The sequence below is a fragment of the Crinia signifera genome, chromosome 9, assembly GCF_055691185.1.
Source record: "Crinia signifera chromosome 9, ASM5569118v1, whole genome shotgun sequence".
Lineage (NCBI taxonomy): Eukaryota > Metazoa > Chordata > Amphibia > Anura > Myobatrachidae > Crinia > Crinia signifera.
This window is the reverse complement of record NC_139225.1, coordinates 97,158,825-97,182,501: the sequence shown is the minus strand read 5'-3', so window position 1 is coordinate 97,182,501 and position 23,677 is coordinate 97,158,825. Positions and strand designations below refer to the sequence as shown.

The 23,677-nt window shown below is 44.8% G+C and overlaps 1 protein-coding gene across 2 annotated transcripts in view; it reads right to left on the bottom strand.

The window, feature by feature from the left end:
* Window positions 1-23,677, bottom strand: part of RNF128 (ring finger protein 128) — a 169,030-nt gene that overhangs the window by 24,423 nt on the left and 120,930 nt on the right. For both annotated transcript variants that reach the window (XM_083159429.1, XM_083159428.1), the window contains exons 2-3: window positions 22,400-22,647; window positions 1,635-1,706 (exon numbers count right to left, since the gene is read on the bottom strand). In XM_083159429.1, coding sequence (XP_083015555.1) covers window positions 1,635-1,706; window positions 22,400-22,647 — 320 coding nt within the window. The remainder of the gene's footprint in view (window positions 1-1,634; window positions 1,707-22,399; window positions 22,648-23,677) is intronic.

Here is a 23,677-nt window from a genome sequence, read left to right as displayed (position 1 = left end):
AATGTTGCAGCACATGGCTGCTTTTGCAAAAGCAATCCTAACTGGCTTCAATGACAGGGCTGCCATGGGGGGGGGGGGGTATCCCTGGCTTCTACCAAAGACACCTTGAGAACTGCACCGGAATTTTTTTTTTTAAAGCCTTCTCTGCACATCGGCCATGTGCGAATTGTACCTGCAGGTCAGCAACATTCCACCTGTGGGTGGTATTAAATGTGGGCTGGGGGTTTGTACGGTGAGGATGGCTGTTCCTCGCCAACATCAGCCATCCTGCCACAAATGCAGCGAATCCGCCGTTCTAATGGAAACGGTCGCTGTTTTCACCTCACCGAATGGAACCAGCGAGGTGGAAACTGCGAGTGAAGGGGAGGGAGTTGAACACTCTGACGGTGAGCTATCAGCACTGCTCACCGTCAGATCGCCGTCCGGTGCATTGAATACCCATCTTGTGATCAATTTTGGTAGTCTCAGGCCTCACAATGTCTGATGGCAGCTCTATTCACGGATTCAGTATGAAATCCCGGCGGTCGGGATCCCGACAACGTTGATCGCCCCCCCTTGCGGGCTCTCTGCGCTCGCCACACAGCGGGCCCAGTGCCTCGCTACACTCGGCACTCTAATTTATTCTCCCTACAGGGGTGTCGTGGACACCCACGGAGGGAGAAACTGTCGGGATTTTGGCGGTCGGGATTCCGGCGTCAGGATTCTGAACGCCGGGACCCCGACCTCCGGGATTTAAACTGCATCACCTATTCACAACCCAAATCTTGTACATGTAAAGTAGAATGTGCCCGATTTTGCCTGTGGGTACAGTAAGTGTGCCAACTCCTATGGGGATATGGTCACAAGGTCGACCTAATAACCCATGTCGATCTAGTTGCTGTTCCAACAATATTTTACATTCAATCGAGGTAGCTTTTAGTTTAATTCCATGCCGTCTTAATCAATATTCAAGACTGGCTATTGCAATGCTTAAAATTAAAAAGACATTTTTATTAATGTGTGTATGATACAATAAATAAGTTGATCCAGTTGTTTCTAATGTGAATATTTGCATTGCACTTTATACAGGGCCATGCTCATTGCCATATTTAGTTCATGGTTACATATCACATTGTATAGGCAACTTATATCACTGGAAAGTAACCAGTGGTGTGTGCGCAGTACCACCAGTCATATCACATATCCAAGTATGTATAGCATCCATAGTGTATGACACCATTGCTGCCCCCCACCCCCAGTGCATCATGAGGATGTTCTAGGCAGCGCAGTTCTTCCTAACAGCTGGCAGGATGGCATACTCGCAGGGGGCATGGCCAGTACAGGGTGCCTTAAGCGGACTCCATGTAACAGTACCAGGGAGGGAGGAAGAGAGTTGCTGTGCCATCAAATGGAAGAGACCTACTGGATCTCTGCCATTAATGACAAAACTGTCAGTGATATAGTTGTTACCAGTCGATGTCCGCTCCTTACCACTGCCTGCTTGCACCCCTGTAGACAGCATCATCAATATTTCACAGTTATGTACATGACATGGGCATAACACATTTTACAATCAGATCCGGTCATTATTTATTCATTCAAAAAGTTAGAAGACGACAACAACAACAACTTACACATGTTGATAGTCATATTACCTTATCTCCTTGTTTAATGGTGCGGAGCTGAAGCTGACCGATGGCCTTCTTTGCTTCATCTTTCAACCGTTTCTGCAACAAAGTAGTAAAGCAAGTCATTTAAATCTGAACATTGCACACTGGCTGGAGAGGTCAGGCAATTTAGGATAGTTTTGAACAGTTCTGTCATAGAGTACACTCCAGCATGTTGCTTAGTAACTAGGTAAACAACATTAGACAAGACTAGCTGAAAAAATTATTATTAAAAGTATAATCTGAAATCTTTTTAAACCAAGCCTAAGGGTGCATGTCATTTATTGTACAAGTTTGTAGACCAGCTACACTAGAGATAAGTATAATAAACGACATGCACCCTTAGGCTTGTCTTTGTTAAAACTATAGCAGCCACATATTGCATTTACAAAGCACTGCATTACTACCACCCTTAAAGAAAAAAAAAATGTTTATTACATTAAAGGTTGGAGTATCCAGTTATCCAAATTAGATAAGAAAACCATAGTTTCCAGAATGAACTTTTTTTTTTTCCCTTTTGCTAAAAACACTACTGGGGACACAATATGTAGCTGGCACTAAATATGTGCAAGAAAAGAATGCTTGCCATTCAAATTCAGTGCCTGAGATAGTCCAAACACTTGGTTTTATTATTTATTTACTTGCCGTTTCTTATATAGTGCAACAGATTCTGTTGCGCTATACAATTGTAGACAGTCATAAAACTGAGTAACAGACAGATTTGGAGGCAAGAGGGCCCTGCTGCAAGCTTACAATCTATAGGGACATAGGAAGGAAACACAAGGACAGGCACCAGTAATAGCATAGCAGTCCCACCAAGGTACAAGTCCAGATGGGAAGCTATAAGATACATAAGGGCCTCAGAAGGTTATGCGTGTGGTATTTACCTATGACAGGCTTGCCTGAAGAGATGAGTTTTCAGGGAACGCTTGAAAGTTTGAAGGCTAGTAGAGAGTCCTAATGTGCGTGGAAGGGCATTCCATAGGGTGAGCAGCCCGATGAAGGTTCCCGTAATAGTGAATGGGAGCTAGTGATCCGTGCAGAAGAGAGACGTGGAGTGGCCGAGATGGGAGATATTATGGTTTTGAAACCTTGTTTCATGTAAAAATAAAATATATTTTTGAAATATAAAATACCTCTTTGAAATATAAAAATATTCCAAAATACAGAATAATCCATTATCAAAAATACTTCTGGTTCTGAGCATTTTGGGTAGGGGATACTCAATCTGTATAAACAACATTTTGTCAATAAAATGCAATTCAATAAAAAGGCTTCCATCATGACAAGCTCCTCTTTACAACTAATTTTAAAAGTAGGAAATTTTCCAATGTGCTGGATTTATTGAAGTACGAAACGATAATTAGATGATCAGGCATAATAATAAAACTATGAATTATTAAAAGGGATTGCTATTGGGCAAGGTGCCAGATTGAAAAGGCTGCATCATTAGCAGTAGCGGATCCGAATGGTTAAACAAAAAAAGCCACCCATTGCTGGCTGCAACAGACACAAAATCAGGTCACCATCATCATAAGAATGCCAAGAATGTCCACCTACCAATCCAGTGAAGCTGGTTGGCCGAGGATCAGAAACTATTAGGGGAAATTTATCAAAGCTTGTTACAGAGCTAAAAAGTACCAAATATGGGTGAGATGTACTAAGCTTTGAAAAGTGATAAAGTGGAGAGTGTTAAATGACCAACCAGCTCCTAGCTGTCATTTTTCAATCCCAGTCTGTGATATGGCAATTAGGGTCCGATTGACTAGTACTTAATAATACTTCAAGTCTTGGTACATCTTGCCCAGTGAGATTGTCCATTCAGCTAATGTGGGGGTTTAAGAGAGTGAAATCTGAAACTTGTGCCACCAATTGGTTATACGGACTACCTCAGCAATCCTCAAAATGGGGAGGTAGATAACTGAGACAGGGAGAGAGGGAGAACCAATCCAATCCGAACTACCATATTACATTATAAAAGGTTAATAGTTAATGTCTCTTTTTTAGTCATAGCCTAAAGCCCCCCATACACTAGGAGACTTTATATATTTATTATGTGGTCCTTGAGCCTTGAATACATCATATGCATTCCCGATCTCTGCCGCCAGGAGGCTGTTAGGCGGAGGTCAGACATATGCAGTACTTCTGATCTCTGACTCCGATCCTCACACATCATGCTATTTGGCCACTTTTCACCTGATTTTTCAGAAGCAGGTGAGCACTAGTCCATTGCCAGCTTAACAGGTAATGAAAAGCTGAATGGACTAATGTGGTGCATAACAGTCTCTGGATTCCAGAGTGCTTTAAGGATCTATCAGGCTCTCCTCTTTTTACAGTTTCAAAATTTCAAACTGCATAAAGTTATAGATGAAACGAACAATTGAAGGAAAACATGTAAATAAGCTTTGGAGAGAAAAAGACCTAACCAAATCAGCTTCAAACTGTCATTCTTCAAAACAGACTAACTTAATTAGGTTGATTGGCTGGTACTGTAACTCCAGAAGCGAAGTTCTATGACAAAGGGATAGCTATACATTCAAAGCATATGCATATAGAGCATGGCATAAGGATTATGGAAAAATCTGAATATAGTCTGATAAAACATGGAACATACTCTACAGACTTATCATGGGCACAATTCCTTGTACTTCATTAGAAAATGTGGTCTTCTTACTGTTCATAGACCATTTGTAGTTGTAATTCAGTTAGTAAAACATATGCAATGCTGACTGCCACTACAAGGAATAATGAAGCAAAAAAATAAAAAAAATATAAGTGAAACCTTACAGACCACAAGGAAACACTATACTTCTAAAAATAAGGTTTCCTTACTTTATATCGGGTTGCCCATGTTTTTAAAAATTGGAATGGGAGCGCTTGGGATTGAAATAAAAATAGTGAATGTACTTGCCTGTAAGGAAAAAGGGGGAAGGGTTATCTGGGTTAAAAAGCTTGATGCTTTAATGTTTACAGTCCTTCCATGAGTGACTTTGTTGGCTATCGGATAAAAGAGGTGAAGCGGCACCGGGGATCACGCAGTAGGACGACAATAAGCTACAGTTTCCCTACAACACCTCCCGTCCTATTTATGGGGTCCGTGTGGTGCTGTCAAAGTTCTTAGTCCATGTCTCCGTCTCCCGCATCTTCTGTCTGGCTTGAAACCGGAAGTTTGGGTAGCGTGCTTTCGGATGTCCGGTTAGCCCTCCCTGCTTCTGCACCCAACGCATTTCGAGTTTGTCACGGTCAAGGATGCCAGGCCTTTGCTGGTACTTCCTTTTTATACTAGGAAAACGTTAGGTACTTGTGTAATTTCAAGGCGCCAGCATGGCGCCGTGCTACTTCCAGGTTTTACACTCAGCAAACTATCTAAAATAAAGTAACTTAACTCCATGCCAACGTGGATAGTTCATACCCCCACTATCCATGTTGGCATGGAGTTGATTTCAGATAGCGTGGTGAGCCACCGAGCCCGCAGTGTGGGCGAGCAAAGCGAGCCCCGCTAGGGGACTCAGATGCACGGCGCCATGCTGGCACCGTGAAACTACACAAGTACCAAGCTCTTAACTTTCATTTTTCAAACACAGCCTATGACATGGCAGATAGGACCTTTGCTGGTGGTTTTGCTGGTGGTTTATCACTCTCCAAGCTTAGAACTGGCTCTATGTGTGGCTAAGCTTTATTTTGATAATGTATAAGTGTTCGGCAAGTCTTCATTTTTATTTTTGTTTGTCTCATATACTGATAACCACGGGGTCACTCCAAGCAGATAGAGGACTCCTGTGGTGTCACAGCTTGTTTGTTCTTTTAAATATATATTTTGTTTATTTATAGAAAATAGGTTTTATTTGTTTTAGTTGCTTTTCTTTTTGTCGTTTCCCCTTTTTCCTTACAGGCAAGCACGTTCATTCTTTATTTTACTCACAAGTGCTCCCATTCCAATTCATAAATACATCCCACTATACAGAGCTGCTCCAGCAGTATTAATACATACAGTACTCTTTAATTGCCAATGTTTTGACCAATGCAATTAGCACTGATTATGGAACTAAGGAAAAAAAATGCTCAGAAAAAAAATAAAAATTAATAATAAAGTTACTTTGTCGCTAGGAGTTATCATATGTAAAATTACGTAGGTTATCTGTAAGAGCATGCAGATTTATAGGTGGTATTTGTACAATAAAAACAAACAGTTTTTATTGTACAATGCAGGGGGTACGGCATGGTACGGAGTACCTGTAAGAAATATGTTGCAGGTACGCAGTACCACTTACCCACTGTCAATTCTATTTTTATTTTAAGTCTAAATATAATGCACCCGCAGCCCGCCCACCCAGCGTTAGGATTGGTCCTGTATGCAGCTACCGGCTACTGCTGATATAGTCACACTGACAGGCATCAGTGGCGCCGACAGCATGAAGAGCAGGCTCCACAATTGTAAGCACAAGCTGCCCGGCTCTCCCCCAAGCAAGAGCCAAAACACCCCCAGTCTTTCCCTGTTTCTCATTCCCTGTCTCCTGATGCCACGCCACTATTGTCATTTAGTCACTCCTCTAGTTTTGTGTGACCACGCCCCCTCATGACACATGGCCACACCCATTTTTGGTGGAGGCTATCAGTACCACCAAGAAAAAAATTCTACTTGCACCACTGGCCCTGACTTAAAGAAAGCATAGCTGCGGAGGATAGGAGACAGACAACATTTTCTACCAATTTACCAATGCTCCATCTCCTCTTTCCAAGGCTGAGCAACTACCAACATTACCTGGTCTACTCTGAACTCAAACTTGCTACAACCTTGCCCTGCTGATATGGATATGTACAGAACAATGAGATTCCATTAGCATAGCAGGATAGAGATAGTCTGTGCCAGTCTCATTTCAGAAAAAAAATAAAAAAATCAATCATCTGTGTTTGTATATTAAACTACCAGATGCAAAGCGGCCACAAACCCCGGCTAGATAACAGGCACTTTTTCAGAGATGGAGTTAAATAGTAATTGTAGGCAGAACTGTCTCCAGCCAGCACCATAAACAGAAAGAGATTGGATATCTAGGTCTCAATTACCTGTGGAGTGAAGAAGATTACACCTGCTTGTAGTGAATGGTAGGGGTTAGAAAAAAAAAAGAGAAGACTGTAAAAGGAAAATAATGAACATTAAGTAGTTGCCATTTCTATGCTGGGACTACAGTAGATTACAAAGAGGGCATTATTTAACATTAAAAAGAAAAAAATGAAAAATGACAAGTCAAACTGGCAGACAAAGCAATATTAAAGGGGAGAACCGTAGCCCTCTCTCATTAGGGCTCCGCCACACAGAACACTTCCGAACAGCCTCCGTGGCCACTAGCCACTGAGCAGAAACACTTAAACTACACATCCCAGTAGAACATGCTGTCTGTCATCAGAATGACTGCAGCAGCTCAGGATGGGAGGAGCGATGCAACAGGTTGGGTCACTGCCTGCGAGGAGGAGAGAAGGAGGACCCAGCAAGAAGATGTGCTGATCCAAAGAGCAGGCTAAGGGCAAAAGGGAAGCCAGGACCACCCTCTCAGCCCCCACCAAGGTGAGTACTTGTCTGCTGTCCCCATCTATTCCTTCTATTTCTCCCTCCATTCACGCCATATTTCCAGCCCCCATTTCTGATGGCAGCCCTGAGCAGAAGCACTTTCTCCCTGTCCAAGATGCCGTTGTGGCATGTATAGTTTGTGGCATTGTGTAAAAAGGGCCATGAAAATGCAGACAGCTCGGTGATTTTTATGCATGAATATTCCATTCCTAGAAAACACAGAACTGCAGGTAATAAATGGTTATGCCATGTCAAAAGGGGTGTCGTAGTACGCAGCAGCAGCACTGTTCTGCATCCTCCTGCGCCTAGTAAATGCATCTTCAACATAAGCACCTAATGTACCATGCTTAAGGGATAGAGACCCAGATTCTGTTGTGCGCAACAGTGTTTCACTATTCATTTCCCTTTTAAAAGAAGGATTTCACAGTAATAGATTAGGAGTTATCTTATCTAATGTGCTAACACTTTGCAGCACAGTACAAAAGGTGAAAGTACAGAGATATATGCACAAAAGGTAAACGTCAAGACAAGACATTAGGCTCTGCCTTTTTGTATAGGTCTTCCCTGCTAGCCAACTGACCCCTTTCAAGAAAGAAAACCGTCACACAGTCATGCTATAGATTATAATCTATTGCCTGATGTCATATGGTAGCTGCGACAAGATGGTTAACAAAAAAGTACTGTAACTATATTGGTAACAAGACTTGCTTCGGAAGTATTTGTGCAATGTAACTGCGTCACTGCCATGCTAATTTGTTCGGTTATGTGCGTTTCATTGTAGAATCTGTCCACCGATAAACAAATATCACGTAGATATCAAGTTCTGCTTATTAAAAAAAAAAATAATAATAATAAAAAAAAAAGTGTTTATTGTTCTCTGTTGATACCACTCAGTTTCTATGAAACTTGTGTTCTATTAATTATTGCATGACAAGGAAGAAGGTTAAAATGACTGCAGTGAATAATCTAAGATTGCCCAATATGCAGATATGCAGATATGCCCAGTTTAGTGGGACAAGTGAATTTGTTAAGGGGGTGTACACACGATGAGATTTTGGCAGGAGATTGACTAGATAGTCAATCTCCTAGGTTAGTCAAAAATAGGAATTTGGTACTCACCGTTAATTCCCTTTCTCCGAATCCGTAGGGGACACTGAAGTCTACGCTGGGGAATAGAGTGGTGTATCGGAGGAGTCGGCACTTTAAGAACTTGAACAGTGGTATGGCTCCTCCCCCTCTATTCCCCCCTCAGACCTCAGTCTTAGTTGACCGTGCCCGAGAGGAGAAAAAAGAGACCAGGGAATCCCCAATAGAGAGAGAGAGACATTAACAAAAAACAAACAACCATACTACTCAGCATGCTATCAACAACACCCAGACGCATGCATAACCAAACATAACTGCATGCGCTAAAAATAAATCCCCCCTTTTAGCCTGCATAGTGCCGGGAGGGCGTTCAGTGTCCCCTACGGATTCGGAGAAAGGGAATTAACGGTGAGTACCAAATTCCTATTTTCTCCTTCATCCTTGGGGACACTGAAGTCTACGCTGGGGACGTCCCAAAGCCATCCCCACGGGTGGGAAGGCACTGAGCATCCTGAAGCACCGCACGGCCGAAACTGGAAGCAGAGGCCGCAAAGGTGTCAAACCTATAAAACTTAACGAAAGTATTAGGGCCCGACCAGGTGGCCGCCCTACAAAGCTGTGTCAGGGAAACTCCCCTGGCAGCGGCCCAGGAAGGCCCCACCGAACGGGTGGAATGGGCCGAAATCCTGACTGGCGGTGACTGTGAAGCATGAAGGTAAGCCTGCTTAATGGTGAGACAAATCCACCTAGCCAGAGTCTGTTTAGACGCTGGCCAACCCCGCTTCGCCGAAGAATAAAGGACAAAAAGTGAATCCGACCTTCTGAGATCCTTTGTCCTATTCACATACACCTGCAAGACCCGGACCACGTTCAGCGAGGCGGAATCTCCCGTAAGAGCTGGAACCACGATTGGCTGATTAAGGTGATAAGAAGAAACCACCTTAGGCAAATAGTCCAACCTCGTCCGAAGCTCAGCCCTGTCCGGATGAAACACCAGGTAGGGAGACCGGCATGAAAGAGCGCTAAGGTCGGACACCCGGCGTGCCGATGCTAACGCGAGCAGTAAAACCGTCTTCCAGGTTAACAACCGCAAATCAATAGAGTCCAAGGGTTCAAACACACTTGACTTAAGATAATCCAAAACTAAAGAAAGATCCCAAGGTTCCTCCGGAGCCCGCACTGGGGGCTGAAGTCGGAGAACCCCGCTCAGAAACGTCTGCACCTCAGGGATGACGGCAAGACGCCGATGAAAGAAAACTGACAATGCAGACACCTGTACCTTAAGGGACCCTAGGCGCAAACCCGCCTTAAACCCGGCTTGCAGAAACTGCAACAACCGAGACAAAGAAAAAACAGCCGTGGGCAAGGTACGGCACTCGCACCACGCTACATAGGCCTTCCAAATACTATAATAATGCCGTGAAGTAACCTCCTTCCTGGCTCTTATCATAGTAGGAATCACTGACTTAGGAATTCCTCGTCTGCTCAACAGTGCGGCCTCAACAGCCATGCCGTCAAACGCAGTTGCCGTAAGCCTTGGTAGGCGAACGGCCCCTGCTGTAGAAGATCGTCCCTTAGAGGTAGCTGCCACGGATGATCTATCAGGAGCCCCTGAAGCTCGGCATACCAAGGACGACGAGGCCAATTCGGTGCCACCAGGATGACCGTGGACCTCTCCCGTTTGATTCTTCTGAGCACCAACTGAATCAAGGGCAACGGAGGGAACAGATATATGAGGGAATAATTCCAACTTGCGGTCAGCGCGTCCGTCGCTACCGCCTCTGGATCCCGCGACCTGGAACAATACCGCGGCACCTTCCGATTGTTCCTGGAGGCCATCATGTCCACCTGAGGCATCCCCCATCGGTGGGCGATCTGGGCAAATTCCTCCGAAAGTAAGGCCCACTCCCCAGGGTGAACATCCTGGCGACTCAGATAGTCCGCCTCCCAGTTGTCCACCCCGGGAATGAAGACCGCCGACAAGGCCAGAGCATGCCGCTCTGCCCATTGCAGAATTGGACGCACCTCCTGCATGGCTCCGCGACTGCGCGTTCCGCCCTGCCGGTTCACATAAGCCACAGCTGTGGCATTGTCCGACTGAATGCGAATCGCCCTCCCCCGGAGGATCCCGTCCGCATTGGACAAGGCCAGACGAATCGCGCGAAGCTCCAAGATGTTTATAGATAGCTTCGCCTCCTGAGACGACCAACGCCCCTGGAAGTGTTGTCCCAACACAACAGCTCCCCAACCCTGGAGGCTGGCATCGGTCGTGACTATCGTCCAATCCCAGATTCCGAAACGTCGGCCCTCCAGCAAATTGGCCGACAGTAGCCACCACTGGAGAGAGAGACGGCTGCAAGGCGATAACACCACCATCTTGAACATGTGCAAGTGGGAGCCCGACCACTTCCTGAGCAGATCTAACTGAAAAGTCCTTGAATGGAACCGGCCGAACTGAAGAGCCTCGAACGAGGCCACCATCTTGCCCAGTAATCGAATACATAAGTGCACCGACACTCTCCGAGGTCGAAGCACCTGCCGAACCAACTCCTGCAGGGACAACATCTTTTCCCGAGGCAGAAAAACGTTTTGAACCTCTGTGTCCAAAATCAATCCCAGGAATACAATCCTTCGCGAAGGATTCAATTGAGATTTTTGGTAGTTGAGAATCCAGCCATGGAGTAATAACGTCTGGCAGGTTACCTGAATCGCCTGCGTCAACTGATCCTTGGATCCGGCCTTGATCAGTAAATTGTCCAAATAAGGAACGATCTTTACTCCCAGAGAATGTAGCAATTCCACCATCACTGCCATTACCTTGGTGAACAGACGTGGTGCCGATGAAAGGCCAAAGGGCAGAGCCCGAAACTGAAAATGGAGATCCTTTAACGCAAAGCGAAGAAACTTCTGATGCGGAACGTAAATGGGAATATGCAAATAAGCATCTTTGACATCCAAAGATGCTAAAAACTCCCCCGGCTCCAGACCTGCAACCACAGAACGCAGAGACTCCATCTTGAATCTGTGGTACGTGATGTATTCGTTTAAAGCTTTTAAATTCAATATTGGTCGAACCGAACCGTCCGGTTTCGGGACCAGGAACAGGGGAGAGTAAAACCCCTCTGTGCGTTGTTCGGAAGGAACAGGCATTATAACTCCTGCGGTCAACAGCTTCTGTACTGCTTGAAGAAGCAACTGGCGGTTCAATTCCACCTGAGGTAAACCCATTGTAAAAAACTGGTGAGGAGGACTACTGGAAAACTCCAGTCTGTATCCCTGCGCAATGACGGACAGAACCCACTTGTCCTTGCAAGACCCCTCCCAGGCCTGCCGGAAGTCCAACAGGCGAGCCCCTACTCTGGGATCCCCCAGGTAGGAGGGCCTGGAGTCATGCTGCGGGCTTTTCTGTTTGCTTAATGTCTGCGCGACGAGCGGCTGGTCCTGAAGAAGTGGTTGCACTCCCAAACCCTCTACCTCTGCCACGAGAAGCGGTAAAGGATCCTCTGGACTTACCCCTGAACTTAGGTGCCCCCCGAAAGGAGCGAAAAGCCGGCCCTTGATAAGGCTTTTTGGGAGGAGGAGCCGCGGAAGGCAGGAACGTTGATTTGCCTCCTGTGGCCAGAGAAATCAACTTGTCTAACTCCGGCCCAAATAAGACCTCTCCCGTAAACGGAAGAGCCTCTACCGCCTTTTTAATGTCCGCCTCAGCTTGCCAGGACTTAAGCCATAATGACCTCCTGGCCGTAATGGACTGAGCAGAAATCCTTGCCACCAGAGCCGCAGAATCCCTTGCAGCTTCTCCAATATACATCGCAGATTCCCGCATCTGTTCTGCTAACTGAATGAACTCCTCAGAAGAACCCTGATCATTCAGACCCTTTGACAAATCCTCCGCCCATTTCTCCATGGCCCTACTGACCCAGGAGATCACAAGAATGGGCCGAAGTGACACACCTGCAGTTGAAAAAATCTGCTTAAGCCCCGCCTCTAGACGCCTATCTGGCGCCTCCTTAAGGGCCACTGCCCCTGGAATGGGAAGTGCCGCTTTCTTGGAAAGCTTTGACACTGAAGCGTCTGCCAACGGCGGAGTCTCCCATTTTGCTCTTGCCTCCGGAGCAAATGGGTATGAAGCCTTAAACCGTTTAGATAACTGAAACTTTTTTTCTGGAGACCTCCAAATATCCAGAAGAGGTTTCTCCAATTCCATAGACTCTGGGAAGGCGATTACTGCCTTAGCAGACCTCCCAAAAATAGAAACCTGCGTCGGCGGCTCCTGCTCGCTAACATTGAGGGTAGATTTAATAGCCTGAATGAGGGCCTCTATACCCTGGGCCTCCTCCTGAGGAACGTCCTCCACCGGATCGATAGGATCCTCCTGAAACATATCTCCTTCCAGAGGGTCCCCCGGTTCGTCCTCTGAAGTATCTCCCTGTAACAATAAAGGAACACCTCTTTTCCTCAGGGGAGGGAGAGCACTTGCGGACCCCGAAGGCACCGTAGTGGCTTGGACCAAAGCCTTCACTGATGTAATAAGCTCTCTGGCCCAGGTAGGCTCCGCAGCCGACATGGAAGCCATTTGCTCATGCAATGACTCCCTGTCCCTGCGAGACGCAGCCATCTCTGATGCCAGAGTGGCTAAAACACTGGTAACTCCCTCAGTGTTCAGAATAGGGACCTGACTCTGCCCAGCATCCCCTTTAAAGCAATCCTTACACAAGGATACACCCTTCACATGCTGCGTAAACTGTTGCTCACACTTAGTGCATACAAACAGCTTTGGAGAAGCTTTTGACTGAGACTTGGTTGCCATACTGCACACACACCTCCCTTACACACACACACACACACACACACACGTGGAAGGAGGTGAAATAAGCTAGACAAAGAGAGCCCCCAACAAGGACCCCACACCAAGAGCAAAAGCACCACACTAATAGGGGGAGAGGAGCGCACCTTCCCCGAATTAGGCCCACCTGAAAATCTCTCCAGCAGGAAAGTCTCACAAGAGAAAATCCCCTCCACTCACCCAGCGCAGCATTCAATAATATCCAGGCTGAAGAGGGAGATAAAACGTCCTGCTGTCCTGTTCCAGAGAACCGTAGAGGCACAGCAAACAAGGGCAGCAGCGTGGCAGGTAGTGGCGTCTGATGCTGAGGACCGCAGCTAGGAAGCGACCACTCACTGGCACGCCCCTTCCGTCCTCATCACAGCGCGCGCTGTATACAGCGGCGCTGATTGGCTGTCTGCTCCCTGCTGGACCAGTGAATTAACCCTGGTCCAGCCGTCACCCAGTGCTATGCGCTCACACGCCCTGCTCTCTCCGGCGGGCGAAGAGGCCGCGGCCCCGTAACACAAGCCGCAGGCGGCTGTGGCAGGACCCTGATGCCGATGCATCAGTGACCGGAGTCAGCAGCGTGCGCCGCAGGCGGTGCCGCTCTGACCCCCCCGGAGAGCTATCCCACGACGCAGGCAGCCGGCACGCGCTGGCTGCCTGTTCCACGTTAAAAAAAAAAAAAAACAAAGAGCCCCAAACGGAGCGCCTTGCCCAGGGATCCGACTCCTCCGGGCACTAAACTAAGACTGAGGTCTGAGGGGGGAAGAGAGGGGGAGGAGCCATACCACTGTTCAAGTTCTTAAAGTGCCGACTCCTCCGATACACCACTCTATTCCCCAGCGTAGACTTCAGTGTCCCCAAGGATGAAGGAGAAATCTCAGTTTTCTTCTGTTTAGTCAATATTGTATAGCAAAGATCGCTAAGCATAGATTGACTGTGCAGGAGGCAAGGCAATTTTGACTAGATCATAGACTCATTTGTTAGACAAAATCGCTTAGTCAAAATCTCCAGTGCATCTAGTAAGATTTGCTTAGTCAAAATTGGCTATTAGCCAATATTTCACCATGTGTGCAGGGCTTTAGTTTGTGCCTAGAAATAGAAGGGAGCACGTGTAACTCTTTTCCTTTGGGTGTGCAAATACACATGAACAAGTGGTGAACATTCAGAGTGTATCAGAATTATATTTTTGTAATTAGGACTTCTCAATTTTTTTTTTTTTTTTACTATGGATATAGCACAAGGCAACTACATACTTACATGCATAATATGCATGGTCTCTCTCAATCTCCCTCCTTTCACCTAGCCCACATTACGCAGTTACATGGGAAAAAGGAATGAGAAATAGATACATTTACATTGAATCATCACCATTTCCCAACACTTTACCAAGTACAGTAGCTTATCTACATTTGGATAGAAGTCATTTTAACAGATTCCAAAGACACGCCCTTTGAGTGGAGCATGACACGCCCCCTCAGTGGGGTGCCGTGCAAAATTCTACCACCTGAAACTAGTTTTCAAAAGTAGGCAAGTATGGTGTGATGTGCTTCGAGCATTTTGTACTAGATTGCATCTAGGTCAAAAAGCATGCGATATGCTAAAGCACAGTGAGTTTTGCACTAGATGTAATCTAGTGCAAAGAGTACTGGTTGCACATGATTTGCGCACATCGCATGCCACAAAAAAAAGAAAGAAAAAAACCACCACACACGCACACAGTGTGTGGACAACTTTACAGAGAAAAAGTTTGTAAACACCCATGGCATTAAGGAGTCTTTTCCGGGAGGGCCTTCCCTTCCTGATCACACAATACTATGGAAGAGATACCTTGCTAAGAGAAAAACCTATAAAAAGCAGGCTGTAAAAAAAAAAAATCTCCTTTGCAGAATTGTATCCAATACATGGCTATTTACACATGGGACTCACACTGGGCGCTGCCAAAATCGCTAGGGCTGTGTCAAGATGCAGTTAAGCAATCAGAGAGACAGCTGACTGCATCCTGCCAGCCCCGTGAGCCTTGGCCAAATACACAGTGTAGCAAGAATATCCTTGACTGCAGGGTCATCACGGATGGTGTAATGGTTAGTATTACTGCCTCACAGCGCTGAGGTCATAACTGTGCGGAGTTTGTATATTCTCCCCGTGCATGCGTGGGTTTACTCCGGTTTCCTCCCACAATCCAAAAATATACTGGTAGGTGATTTGGCTTACAACAAAATTAACCCTAGAATGTCTGTGTGTGAGTGTACATGTGGTAAGGAATGCAGATTGTAACGCCATTGGGGCAGGGACTGATGTCAATGTTCAACTACTGTATACGCTAAAGCTCTGCGGAATGTGTGCGCTATATAAGAAACTGAAAAAAAAAAAAAAAGTCTATTTGGCCAGGTGATAAGGCCCCCATACACTATGCGATTTGGGCACAATTTCACCCGATTCGGATGAATCTGCCCAAATCGCACTTGTAGACATCCCGTCCGATCCGATGCATGGTCCCGTGCGCATCGGATCGGGGTCGGACGGGCTGCACATAAGATTTGCTAAATCTTATGTGCAGCCCGGAGCCGTGCAGGGGATGGCAGTGGGCGGGGGATGCCATTGATTGGCTGAGACCTCTCTCAGCCAATTGGCTGAGAGAGGTCTCAGCCAATCAATGGCTTGCTAGTCATCTGTATGAGAGGTTTTTTTTATCTGTTCCTCCCGGCTCCCGCCGTTGCCCGGAAGCCAGGGTCTTCAAGTTCTCCCTGCCCCACGCCCTGCTCCCGCTGTCACCTCACCGCAACAGCTTCCTCCTGCCCGGCATCCCCTACCTGCTGCCGTCCCTCCTGCAGCTCCCCAGGGACTGCATATGATAAATCCATGTGATTTATCATATGCAAACCTTGACACATCAAGGGCCTAATCGTGTGTCCCCCTCCTGGGGAGCTGCAGGGGAAATCAGGTCTGACTCTTCCCTAGGACAAGTCGGACTAATGTATGGGGGCCTATAGTGATGCAACAGGGCCGCACATTGCTATCAGCCACTGTGTACCCACAGGTGATTCGGGTAAACCTACTAAGCGATTTTGACGATAGTGTACACCCCTTAAGCAAAAATTTAGGTAATCCTCTTTAAATAGGGTCAACCACTAGATTTGTAGATAGGTTTTTCCTAGAAACTTGAATTTAAGCTGCATTGGTCCTGCATGCAGCCCAAAAGGACATGGCTAGCATTCTACAGCATGACCCCCACCATCGGCAAGTGTTTACATTAATGTCCACTTCCTGCCGGGGCCTTTTGCTGTCAATATTGACTAGGTACACATTGGCCCTTATTCTAGTTAATTCGCTCGGACACGTGCACACACCCTTGTGAATGAACCCAAACCCCACCTTGCGAATAGTTAGCCCGCACCACTCATTCGCACGTCGAATTAGTTCGAAAGGCTTGTGAATGGATGTTTTACATGAACATCCATTCGCATGCCAGTGGGAACCTCCCCCATCTTTCGATGGTCGCCAACCATCGAATGAAGGTGAAGGAGCACGCATATGTAAGGGTGGCCCAAACCACTTGTACATATGAGCAAAGAAATGCAGGGAATTGGGCAGGCAGCTGAGATCTGGCTATGGTCAGCTGTCCGCCCCCTGCACGTGCGTCACAACCTCATTAGCATATGTACACCCAGTGCTTTAATGGGAACGCCCATGAAACGCAGGGCATACACATATGATCATACCCCAGCCCAGCACCCCACGCCCCCTCCTGCAAGACTGGGAGCGTGCACTTGGCAACCAGTCTTCTCGCAGAGTTCATGCACACCCAGCGTATACACATGCGCAAAACATCCGTCCCTGTGGGAACGAGCGGCTGCTGCGAATGAACCAGAATAAGGCCCACTGTGTACATTGTGAATTCAGCTTTAGAATGAGTGTGGCCAATCCATAAAAAAAAGGGTAATAGTTGCTTCATGCGAAGTGCAGTGAATGTATATATACACACACACTGGGTCAATATAGTGCAATATAGATATAATAAGAACAGTTGCAGCCAAGCAGATCCATCTATCAGCGTTGCCCCAGCTCCACTTTAATTTTCATATATATTACTGCCATTGGAATCAAGATTATAGACTGCTCGGGCCAGAGGGGGTTTTCAGGCAACTAGAAAGACCCTGCATTGGGTTACACCATTCTATACACTATAAGCAAGCTTAGTCTTTGAAAAGCTCAAATTTTATTATATTCCAACCCCAACCATCATCCATCTCACCAAAGAATTACCCTAACCATCCTCCAGATGCCCAACCTTATCCCATGTATGTACGGTTAGGTTCCTGCGGTCAGTATTCATGATCATGACTGCGGGTATCTTGACTGTATCACATACAAAGCGCGGTGGTGCCAAAATCTGAACAGTCAGGATTGTCAGGATTTTCTCACCATTATCCCCAACAACTGAATATGTTCAAGATACCATTAATCCTGTTCAGCCACTTTCTTGCATTACAAGAGAATCCCCTCCCCCATGTCTTACTCTTTCATCATATATAAAATTAGTATTACATAGCATAATATAAGAAGGTCTACAGACTACTGTAAAGGCCCACATACATTAGGCCGACTTGTCCTTTGGACAAGTCAGACCCAATTCTCCTGTGGGCCGCCCGGCAGCTCCCCGGGAGGCTCACATACAATTTGTCACTTGATAAGCCAAATGTTACATGTGATAAATCGCTAGCAATTTACCACATGTAACGGGGAGCTGCAGCGAGCGGTGAGGAGCAGGGGGCAGGCGGTGAGTGGCAGGGGGCGCCGGTGATCCTCATCAGGGGGAGCAGTGGGGCAGGCGGTGGGTCCCTGAGCACTTAGCTGGCCGGGCTGGGGCGCAGGGAGCCACTGCCCTCAGCGATTGTATGGGTATGGGCTCCAGGGAATTCAATGGAAAGCTCATAGTCAATATCATAAATCACTAGATTGTAAACTCCTCAGAGCAGGGCCCTCTTCTCTCTTGTTGCCTTAGCCATATTCTCACAATTCACTTACTACTCTCTCCTACTCAACAACCATCTTTGCCCACATAATCTCCTGCTGGTAAATGCTCATCTCCTGCCTATGGTCGCCAACCCATAGTAGCATGCATTGCCGAATACTCCCTTACTAAATACTGTACATCTAAGCTGTATTGTGGTGCTCTTTTGTTACCTGTCATTTTTATTTACTGTAATGTTAAATCTGTCTCCCTGTACCGTTTCATTGTATGCACTTTGTACGGTGCCTTATAAATAATAAAAAAAAAAAATCTCACCACATGTATGCACTTTAGGACCCTAAGTAACAGATTTCATATCCATTCATGAAGATAAATAGAACACTAAACAGCGTCTGAGTCATTAGGAGTCAGGATTTGTCTAAAGATGCCCATACACGTTGCGATAAACAGCGTGCAATGCGACACGTTATCATGCGTTTTGCATGCGATGCGATCCGCAGCCAGTACAAAAAGTATGTGCAGCACATACTTTTGTACTGTGTGATGCGATGCTTGTGGGAGCACGCATCGCATGCTGTTTTTCGCAACGTGTATGGGCACCTTTAGAATGGGATATTTCTGTCCTTTACCATAAACTACTGCTGGAATCACAGCAAAAACAGTATTTCTATATGCAAATTTTTACTAGATTTTAATGTGTGGTTTAAAGTTCTGACGATCAATATGTGGCCGGACATAAAAGTGAAGTCTGGCACAGTACGTACTGTAGTAGTTTTATTGCAGCTTAATGCTGTAAAACCAGTTATACATACCACAACAACCACCTGTTTTAAATAGCCAATACTAATCTATCATCTGAAAAAAGGTTTTATCAATTGGGTTATAAAAATATAAATCTCTATACTGAATTACCCACATTAAAATAGTTGGGAGCAAGGGCGTAACTACCATAGGTGATGGGGGTGCAGCTGCTATGGGGCCCAGAGCTGAGAGGGGCCCACTTTGCCTGTCAAAGTATCATGTGCTATATACATTTTTAGCATTAGGTGATGAATAGGGCCCCTTACAAACTTTTGCTACACTTTGCACTGATTCGGTGCATTTTGTAGTGTATAGGAGCATATGACAAGCAAAAGTTTGCATCCAAATGTTGGAAAACAGACAATAATGATTGTTCAATCAATTGGTCTGAATGACCATTGTCTGTTATCATATGGGATAACAGACCATTCCCATACAGGTCAGATTTTTTGCTCCCACCAGAAAGCTAAATCTTTACAGAGGCATAGCAGTACTTCGGGTAATACTGGTCTTGGATACTGCTGTTAACCTTTGCAATACCACTTGTGTATCAATAAATCCAGCATCCACCCCTAAGGAAAGGGTCCCTTAAATATGCATTTGAGGATGTGTGTTAACATTAGGTTTACTCAGTGTGGCTAGAGAAAGTATTAAATGGCAAATATTAAATAAAAAGGTAACACAAAAGATAACATGGTTATGGAAAGAAGTTCTGGTGTTAAAAAAAAAAAAAAAAAAAAAAAAAAAAAGGGAGGAAGAAGTGTATACATAACATTCAGAAAGATGGACGATTCATGCCTTGTAAACTTCATGTAACAGTGCCATTTTAATATAAGTCACTGGTTTGTAAAGTACAGCATGCCATGCAAGTTGGCTTTCTATAAATGGGTACTGCATGTGCAGTGCACATGGGTGCGGTGTGGGTTGCTGTGAACCCATGGACCAATGTACTTCGATTTCCAGAGCCCGGGCCAGCACTGCAGCCACGGGAGAGAAAAAATAAAAAATAGATTTCTGGGAAAAAATGTCCACCAGAACATTGTGGATGTCATGTTTCTGAAGACCGTAGCATTATGCCAGTCTATGATTAAACCAACTGTGCTGAAGCCTGGATATCACTAAAACCTGCACTGTTGGTGTGCCTTGAGGACCGTTGTTGGGAATGCCTATGGCGTCTATGGTGTCAGAGAGGGGATACGGTCATTTGGTCTACAGCAAGTTGGTCTACAATAGTTAGGTCTCCACAAGCATTACGTCGACATGTTCTAGGTAGATTTCAGGAAGGTTGACATGGGTTTTCACTTTTGACCCAAATGTCGACATTGACATTGGTTAAAGTGCGCTGCATCCCCTCACATGGTTTGCTACGCTTGCCATGCTTCGGGCCACTATTTTATTCTCCCACCATGCCCTAGTGGATAGTAGGGCTTGAAATACTGCCTGTCGGCTCAAAACAGTGAAAAACCCCATGTGTCAACCTTTTGACTGTTGACCTACACCATGGCGACATAATGCTTGTGTTGACCTAACGATTGTCGACCAAATGACAGTATCTCCTCTGACACCATAGACTCTGGCATAATGTTACCGTCTTCAGAAACATGACATCCAATATGTTCTGGCGGACATTTTTCCCAGAAAAAAAAAAATATTTTTTTTTAAATAATATATATATATATATATATATATATATTTCCGAATAACTATCACAAAATGGCCAAATCAGATGTGGAATATTAGGTCTACAGTATCTTGGTTGACAGTAAAAAGATAGACATGGACAAAAGGTTGACACAAGCAGTAGGACTACATAGAGATGGTCAGGTTTTTCACCTTTTTGTTTCCATACCAACATGGACTCCCCCCCCCCCAAAATTAGGGTAAAGCTTTGCTCACAATGCTTTCAACACTGTAATGACCCATGTGGACTACAATTGAGAACGGTGAAGAATTAACCAGTTATCTGAAAGGAAAAATGAAACCCTACACTCATGTCAACCTTTTGACCAATATTGGTCAACCTAGACCAGTGGTAGCCAACTCCAGTCCTCAAGGAGCTACCAACAGTTCACATTTTTCCAGACAGACAACCTAGCTTCTGCAAAGGTGCATTCGTTACTCACTGACACATTTTAAAAGATCCACAGGTGGAGCTAATTACTTCATTTGTGGTTGTGTGTGGAGATCTGGAAAAGATTAACTGTTGGTAGCTCTGGAGGACTGGAGTTGGCAACCCCAAAGCTAGACACTGTCAACCCTACAACCATAACCAGTTCAAAATGCCTGTTTGTCTGCATTTGTTATACTATAAATGAAGCAAATGAAAGGGGAGTGCAGCAGAAATTCTGACTATTATTTAATGCTTAGGCAACATGTTACATAGTAACAGTTTATATGAGGTTAAAGAAAAAAAAAACACGACTTGAACTGCTGGGAAGGTGGAGTTAGGTTGCGGGAGAGAGGTTTAGGAGGGTTGTTAGGTTTAGGCTGTTGGGTACGAAGGGGGTTAGGGTTTGGCTTCATGGGGGAGTAGGGGAAAGTCAGGGGTTCACTGCATTGAGATGCTGGTGTCTGTATTCTGACCACTGGCATCCACATTGCTGGTCATCTGTATCTTTGCTAAAGAAACATTTTGCTTTCACTGAATTAGTTCACAGTATTTCTGAGATCTCCTAATTTTGAATATTTAGATCATGTTCTGTGGTATACGAACAGCCTTCAATATGACCTGTATTATACAACATAATCTTGTTTCAGTCTTATGAACAGGTTTAGCACCTTAAGCCATTAGCAGATTTAAGTATACGAAGCCAATTAAGCAATTCATCTTTATGGAACCATTATTATAGGCCATAAACCACAAAATGACATTCCTTAGTGAATAACAGATATCTTCATTAACTCCTTATTAGCTTACCTAGGCTGGTCAGAGAAAGGTGTATATTTGGTTGCAAACATTCAGGTCACAGACAAAGACATTGGGAAACCCATCATGATCAATAAAAAGAATGTACATTTGTGATCTGCCACTCTCCCCAGAAATAAACTTTAGTCTGCATATACTAGGTTCACATGTGAGCCAGTTTGGAGAATTTTGCAGTTGCCATTAAGTTTGGGTCCACTCTGAATGGTTTCATAAATATTGTATAAAGAGGCATTTTAATTTAAAGCAGGAAATACTACACCATAGCTCAGGGATGGGGAACCTTTGGCCCTGCAGCTTTTGTTAAACTACACATCCCAGCATTCCACCGCTACAGACAGAGAGAGACAGAGAATTAAAAAAAAAAAAAAAAAAAATTTCAAGGCTCTTAACCTTTTTGGAAGCTTTAGCGCAATAATGTAATTTACCTTAGGGATGCAATAAATCAAATTCTAATCTTTATTAAAAGTATTCTACCAAGCACTGACCTGAACAGATGACAAAGTAATCTATTAGAGGTCATGCTGGAGAAAGACGGGCTTTTAGATTGGATTTTAAAGAGTTGGCTTACCTGTTTCATGTTCTGAGCCCTTGTGTGCCTCCATCGTCGGGCTGAGTAGAAGATAAAGTAGCCAACAGTAGCTGCAGTGACAACGAAGAAAGACACAGAGACGAAGAAGATGGAATAGTGGTTCACCCAAGACCCATGCTTCTTTCCCACATCGATCACCATGGTCACCTGTAGACCGTTCTGAATAAGCCTTACGATCTCCATCCCTTTTAGGTATCCAATCATGATGGCAACAGTGTCTTTTGTGCCTGGAAAACAAGGGAGATGGAGTTTTATTATTATATAGCATTCCAATCTCAAGCGGTAAATTGACAGATTTAAATGTTTATCATCAACACAAAAAAAAAATTAGTGTGGATTACAGCAGCTGCACATAAAAAGTTTGGTACATTAAAAAAAACCTGATATCTAGGTTACAATAGTAAGAGGAGAGACTCTGCCTGTCTTACATGGCCACTGGAAATTCTGGGGCCTATTTATCAACGAGTGATAAAACTTGTTGCTAATAATACAATACATGATGGAGCAGCACCATTTACCAGATAATTTATATACTGGATGACATTTTTAATTGGACATAGTAAATAAAACCCCTAAGATTGGGCAGCACGGATGGTGTAATGGTTAGCGTTACTGCCTTACAGTGCTGATGTCATGGGTTCGATACCCATCATGGCCCTAACTGTGCAGAGTTTGTATATTCTCCCTGTGTTTGTGTGAGTTTACTCCGGTTTTCTCCAACAATCCAGAAATATACTGGTAGGTTAATTGGCTTCCAACAAAAATTAACCCTAGATTGTCTGTGTACATGTGGTAGGGAATATAGATTGTAAATCCACTGGGACAGGGACTGATGTGAATGTTCTCTGTAAAGCGCTGTGGCATATGTATGCGCTATATAGGAAACTGTTAATAAAGATAGAAGTTCGGTGTCAGATTCAGACTGGTTGCCCATAGCAACATCCCATCTATTTTTTTTTAGTACCTTGTAGAAAATAGGAAGAATAGGATTCGTTGCCCATGGCAACATCCCATCTGACACAGAACTCTTTTTTTTTTTTTAGGAAATAAATCCAGAGAGCAAGAAATTCCAAAAAGCAAAGGATTTTCTTCTTAACCCTCTAGTATTGTTGCCATATTATGTGGCACAAACACAGTTGCTTTGTCTGAGACCCAATAGGATTTCTGGGTTTTAGAAATTGTATAGATCATGAATGGAAATACAATCCTCATTAGTCTTCCACAAATTTTTAAAATTACATTAGTTAAAAAGCATTC